At 43.6% G+C, this 5939-nt stretch overlaps 1 protein-coding gene across 1 annotated transcript; it reads left to right on the plus strand.

Annotated features, from left to right (window-relative positions):
- On the plus strand, positions 1-5816 carry pex13 (peroxisomal biogenesis factor 13). Its single transcript, XM_085297626.1, has 4 exons — positions 1-357; positions 3608-4326; positions 4592-4714; positions 4883-5816. Exons 1-4 carry the CDS (start codon positions 284-286, stop codon positions 5266-5268), a joined length of 1302 nt encoding a protein of 433 aa, XP_085153752.1. The 5' UTR covers positions 1-283; the 3' UTR covers positions 5269-5816.
- The last annotated feature ends 123 nt before the right edge of the window (positions 5817-5939 follow it).

The raw sequence follows: 5939 nt of genomic DNA on the forward strand, positions 1-5939 counted from the left end.
GTTGCGAATGGAATCAGGAAGTAAAAGTTATCAGGCCTTATTTCAGTTTTTAAAAGAGGGGAACCTGTTTGGCAGGATTTGAGATTTTTTTTTTTGTCGTCGTTCCAGACCATACTCCATACCAGTTGGTGGCGGTAATGCACCTTTCAATTGTTTGCCAACCGCCAATATAACTGTAAGAAAGAAGAAGAAGAAGAAGAAGAGGAAATACGGGTAGGCAGTAGTGGAAGGAGATTCTGCGAGGGCTCTATATTATTTGTGTACTGTGCACATATATTTTGCTATGGATTCACAGCCCCCGACACGGCCATGGGAAAGGCGGATTCCTGGCTCAGTTGGTGCACCTTTAAATTACAGGTGAGCGAATTTCGGAGGGGCCGCAGTCGCGAGAAGTCCCTCGTGTTTACAGCTGCAGCTGCTCGCAGTTGAAATGCTAAAGTTGTCGCTGTCACTTCGTGCAGGAGTTGTTAGACGACAGTTGACATTTTGTTTTAATAATTGACACGATGGTGAAAATTATTGCAAAACGATGAGTCGTGTTTGCGATTGTAAGAGTAATTGGTTGCCATTAAAAATGCCCCAAAAACAAAAACGGCAACTAATTATTTATCTGCACAGCCGTATAAGTGGCTAACTGCTAGTTTGGTCCTCTGAGGCCGTGTCCTAGGCAGTGCGTCTCGCTAGATTTCTCTCTCTTCTGTTGATTGAGCGTTTTTGTTTGTTTGTTTTGTTGCAATTCTGGTTAACAAGTGAAATTAATAAAAGCCCCAGAAATATTTGAATTGCATTTTTGTTTGTTCTGTAGTTGTTAACAGTCAATTCAGAAGAAAATGTAGCTGCTGTCTTCCTGTTGCTGTTTGCCAACAAACTCAGTTCCTTCGCCCGATAATTTCCTGCAGAAAATGCATATAGAGATATAGCCTCTGCAGAGCGTCTAGGGTCTGGCCCGGGGCCTCCTGGTTGTCCATGCTTGGAACGCCTCACCTAGGAGGCGTCCTTGCCAGATACCTAAATCGTCTCATCTGCCTCTCTTCAGTGTGAAGGAATAGCAGTTCTACGCTGAGCCCCTTTCGAGTAACTGAACTCTTCACCCTGTCTTTAAGGGAGAGGCCAGCCACCCTTAGAGAAGCTCTTGTTTTTTTTGGTTTTTTTCCATTTGTCAGTCCTCTGCTCACCTGTCCCCAAACTCGTAAACAAGACCCAGAGAAGATTAAACTCCTCCGCTTGCTGCTGCAAGTCATATTTTTTTTAATTGTCTTATTATTATATTCGGATAATTATAAAAATATATGTACAACAGTTTGTTTATGCTGTCCGCTGGCATTTGTGTATATACAGCAGTATTCTCAAACAAGCAATAGTGAACGCACCAGTGTGAGGCAAATTCCACAATCACAGTTCAATCAGTCCCCCCCCACCTGACACTTTTTTCCACTTTAAGGGGGGAAATGGAATTAAATCTGCACACATCTTTATCTTTTTTGGACATATCAACATATCCTTTTAAGGTTAAGAGAATATGGTCATCAGATTGGAGAAGCTGAACAATCAGAGCTGTGATAATGATATTTGAGGTGTGTTGACTGGTTCATAACGTCAGCTCACATGAGAAAACATCCCATGCTAAAAGTTGCCGGTAGCTGCTGGTTGATGGTGAGCGGCACTGTGAATTTACTGTGTATTTTCCACAGTCTGTACAGATGAAGAGTAGCAGAGCTGGAGATGAGACGGGAGGAAGAGTTGACTCAATTCAATTACAGTTTATGTATATAGCATTAATCACTAGTGATGGGCAGATGAAGCCCCATGAAGCACTGAAGCTTTTCATCCAATTGGTTCACCCCAACGCGAAGCTTCATGAAGCTTCATTTGCTCTAGCAGGACACCTACTGGACGTAAAAATAATAGCTGGCATGAATTTGAAGAGTGTGGCCTTTTGCACACAGCCTGTAAATGTCAACAACAAAAGGAGTGTGTAAAACATGTATATTGTAGTGATGGCAGTATACTGTGTATATTTATAGTGGCAGTATGGAAAATGATTATTTGGAAATGCTTGAAATGGAAATGATCATTTACTGTGAGGTGAGGTGTGGTTGGGGTGTGGACAGTAGTTGTGCTTTTGTAACGTTGAGGTATGGACAGCTACACACTGAGGCTTTGAGGCTCAGTCCTGCCTGTTCACATTTTATTCTGTAAAAACTAAATTTTCACTGCTTTTATGACCTTTTTAGTGGGGAGAACATAGCTGGGATTTAATGATTTAACAAATCTTTTAAATCCTTTGTCCTCCACAATGCTAAATAGCTGTGAGTCCTCAATCACCATGCTGACCAGGTCTTCATCTATTTGAGATTGTTCTCCTGAGGAAAGACAATAAAGACAAAGCACAAATATAAATATCACACACGTAACTTATAACAGTTGTATAATATTGTTATATCATTTAGTAACATTACTGCATCCTATATTATCATTGCATTTGATGGCTCACCTGGTCTTGCTCCACAGTCGGTGTTCCTCTTATTCTCATGCAAAGCTCTGTAGTGCCTAAGCATGGATGAGGTGTTGCTGTTATATCCCAGCTCCCTGGCACATAGCAAACACTTCACCTTGTACAAAAGTCAAGACAGCTCAACATAAATTGTATTGCACCATCAGTATCATGAAAATACATCTTCTGTAGAAATTTACATACCTTGTTGGGAGGAATAAGATCAAAATGTTCCCACACAGGGGAGGACATCCTCCTCTTCTTAGCTGGCTCCATTCTCTCCTGACTTTCTCTCCTCACTCTCATAAACCTCCAAACGGTCTCCAAACTCTCACTAACCGCAACTCTCCATCAAACACCCACATTTTTGAATGAAGTCTGAGGGGTTTATATCGCTGTCATATCTCGCGGCAAAGTTCGAACCACTTCATGAACCAGTCACGTGGTACAGCCGGGCAGCGAGGCTTCGGACGTCATCATTTTCAGCTCCTCCCATAAATGAAGCAAGCCTCGATACGCGCTTCGCGGAAACGCCCCCTCCATTACTCGACACACGCTCCGAAGCCTCGATACAGAACGTCCCATCACTATTAATCACAACAACAGTCACCTCAAGACACTTTATACGGCAAGGTGGAGGCCCTATTGTAATACAGAGAAAACTAAATGATCAAAACAACCCTTTTGAGCGAGCACTTGGTGACTGTGGGAAGGAAAAACACCATTTTAACTGGAAGAAACTTCCAGCAGAACCAGGTATAGGGAGGGGCAGCCTCTGAGGACTGGTTGGGGTTGAGGGGAGGGAGAAAGGACAAAGGACACGCTGTGGAAGAGAGCCACTCTATAGAATAGAATAATCCTTTAATTGTCCCACAAGGGGTAATTTGGTTGTAACAGCAGCCAGAAAGACACATATACAAACAAACAGTACACAGGACAGAAACGTACACAATTTTTCTTACATATTTACATATTTGAGCTGTTGAGCAGTTTGTGGACTGTGGTTTAGCTTGACTCCATGACGTTTCTGAACTAATGCTTTGCTCAATTAATGTTGCAATGAATTATGGGTGGATTTTACTGATATTCTATCTTTATGTTGTCACCAAACAGATCTACAGATTTGGGACTAGCTAGAGGCTCCTCCACCTCTGCTGGCCCTTCTGTCCTGCCCAGGATGGCGCCCCCGGTGCCCCCTCGTCAGGTCCAGCAGTCCTACCGTCCATCCTACAGCTCCTTCTCCCAATCTTACAGCCCCTATGGGAGCTCCATCTATGGTGGCTACAGTCCTTACAGCTACGGCTATGGTGGAGGCTATGGTAGCGGCTATGGTGGCGGCTACAGCCTGGGAGGATACAGACACACACCTCACCTTGAAGACGTCCCCCCCAGCAGGTTTGTGCAGCAGGCAGAAGAAAGTAGCCGCGGTGCCTTTGAGTCCATCGAGAGCATCGTCCATGCGTTTGCTTCAATAAGCATGATGATGGACGCCACCTTTTCTGCGCTACATAACGGTTTCCGTGCCGTACTGGAAGTAGTCAACCACGTCACACGACTGCGCGTGCACCTCACCCGGGTTTTGTCAAAGTTTGCTCTGGTGCGCACATTGCACTACTTGTACCGCTTGGTGCAGAAGCTGCTTGGGCGGAGGCTAGACCCTGAGGTCGAAGCCCTGTGGCCCAACCCCAGTGAGGCCACTGGTATGAGATCATCCAGAGAGATGGAGGACCAGGCAGTTAAATCCTGGCCCATCTTAATGTTTTTTGCTCTAGTCTTGGGTGTACCCTACCTTATCTGGAAGCTGAGCTCCACTGCTGACTCTGAAATCAAAGGTAAGGCTTGCAGATGGAACAGCAAGCACTCACATATTCATAAAGATACATTTTGTTTTGTTGTTTGCAATACACATGTAAAGATGAGTCTGCTTGTATGACATCATGTGCCTTTTTGTAACTCTGTGGCAAATAAATTGGGTATCATAGCTCCATATGCCATTAGTCACTTTACAACTGACAGTACAAAGCAAGTGGACTTGTTTTTAATTAAAACAAGTTAAAATTATGAATGTCTTTAATTCAGTTTCCTTGCTTGATTTAGACACTAACTGGGCAAGTGGGGAGGACGACCACGTGGTGGCCAGAGCAGAATATGATTTTACAGCTGCTTCTCAGGAGGAGCTTTCTATGCAAGCTGGAGAGATGCTCAACCTCGCTCCTAAAGGTGATGAGCTTTTTACTGGCTGCGGGACATTTGATTCTGAGTGCTTTGACCAAAAACCTTCTATTTTTGTTTTCCTTATCTTGGGAATAACAGATGAGGGCTCTTCTTTTGTGTGAGCGTGCACCATGTTTACAACTATCACAGTGTTTTCCTCTTCCTCGTGTGTAGAGCTACAGCCCCGTGTGCGTGGCTGGCTCCTGGCCAGTGTGGACGGTGAGACCACAGGGCTCATCCCAGCCAACTACGTTAAGATCCTCGGCAAGAGGAGAGGCCGCCGGGCCGCAGATATGGAGAGGCTCGCTCAGGCCCAGCGGGCGAACACACAGGAACCCCAAACAAGCTTGGCTGCACAAATGCAGACAACTGGAGCCCAAGGCTTTACCCCGGACCCCGCCTCTGCCTCTGCCTCAGCCTCTTCTTCTGCCTCGGCTTCCTCAGAGGACCTTCTGGAGTCAGCGTACAGGGAAACACCTGCTTCATTCAATCAGGGATCATCCACCTCCACCATGCCCTCCAACACACCACTTAACATCCCTGAAAAGACTGATCCATGATCTTTGTGTCCATAAATGTTCATTCATAACAGCGGTTTGCTCAGTGTGTAACTCTGGAGCTTAACTAATAATCTGCGGTTAGTTCATATTTTGGGGTGGTGGACAATCCACAGACCTCATCAGGAACTGTTAAAGTAATTTTCGATTCAATTTTTTTTAACGCAGTATGGACCTTCTTATTACTTGCCAAGAATTGTTTCCATGCACAAGGCTCACTGCGTCTGAAAATCTGAGCTGAATTTTTATTTTTAAACTCAAAGCTTTTACAAAAATAAACAAATGAGTATTCTAAAATGTGTTTTTAGGCGCACTGGCACATTATGTGTACAAGGACAGTGTAAGAACACAGTTAAGGTGTTTTGTTTGATCATGTGATCACATTTTGTTTTGACCCTCACATGTTTGGGTTTCTGTATAGTTTTCTGTGACGTTAATTTGATCTATTCAGAATAAGAAAGGGGCGAATTTTGCACATTTTCAACAGTTACCATTCAGAAATTTTTGGAATATTTAATATGATTATTATGAAAATAAATAATTTAAAAATCGTTTTTGTCCATTGTGCTATAAGGTATCAAGTGACAATGTTAGAAATTTTGTCAAGATTTTCAATTTCAAAACTTGGACCTAACTGTTTAGTTTATGCTAATTTAAATGACATATTAGTATAA

Source organism: Mchenga conophoros, linkage group LG13, assembly GCF_057382185.1.
Source record: "Mchenga conophoros isolate Kocher_MC1m ecotype Shallow Benthic linkage group LG13, M_conophoros_male_GT1.1, whole genome shotgun sequence".
Classification (NCBI taxonomy): Eukaryota; Metazoa; Chordata; class Actinopteri; order Cichliformes; family Cichlidae; genus Mchenga; species Mchenga conophoros.

Bases quoted from the DNA above. Each gene is read 5' to 3' on its own strand.
- pex13 (XM_085297626.1), top strand. From the start codon at position 284: ATGGATTCACAGCCCCCGACACGGCCATGGGAAAGGCGGATTCCTGGC. The intron at 4,327-4,591 runs GTAAGGCTTGCA...TGCTTGATTTAG, and splicing joins TGCTGACTCTGAAATCAAAG to ACACTAACTGGGCAAGTGGG. The intron at 4,715-4,882 runs GTGATGAGCTTT...CCTCGTGTGTAG, and splicing joins GCTCAACCTCGCTCCTAAAG to AGCTACAGCCCCGTGTGCGT.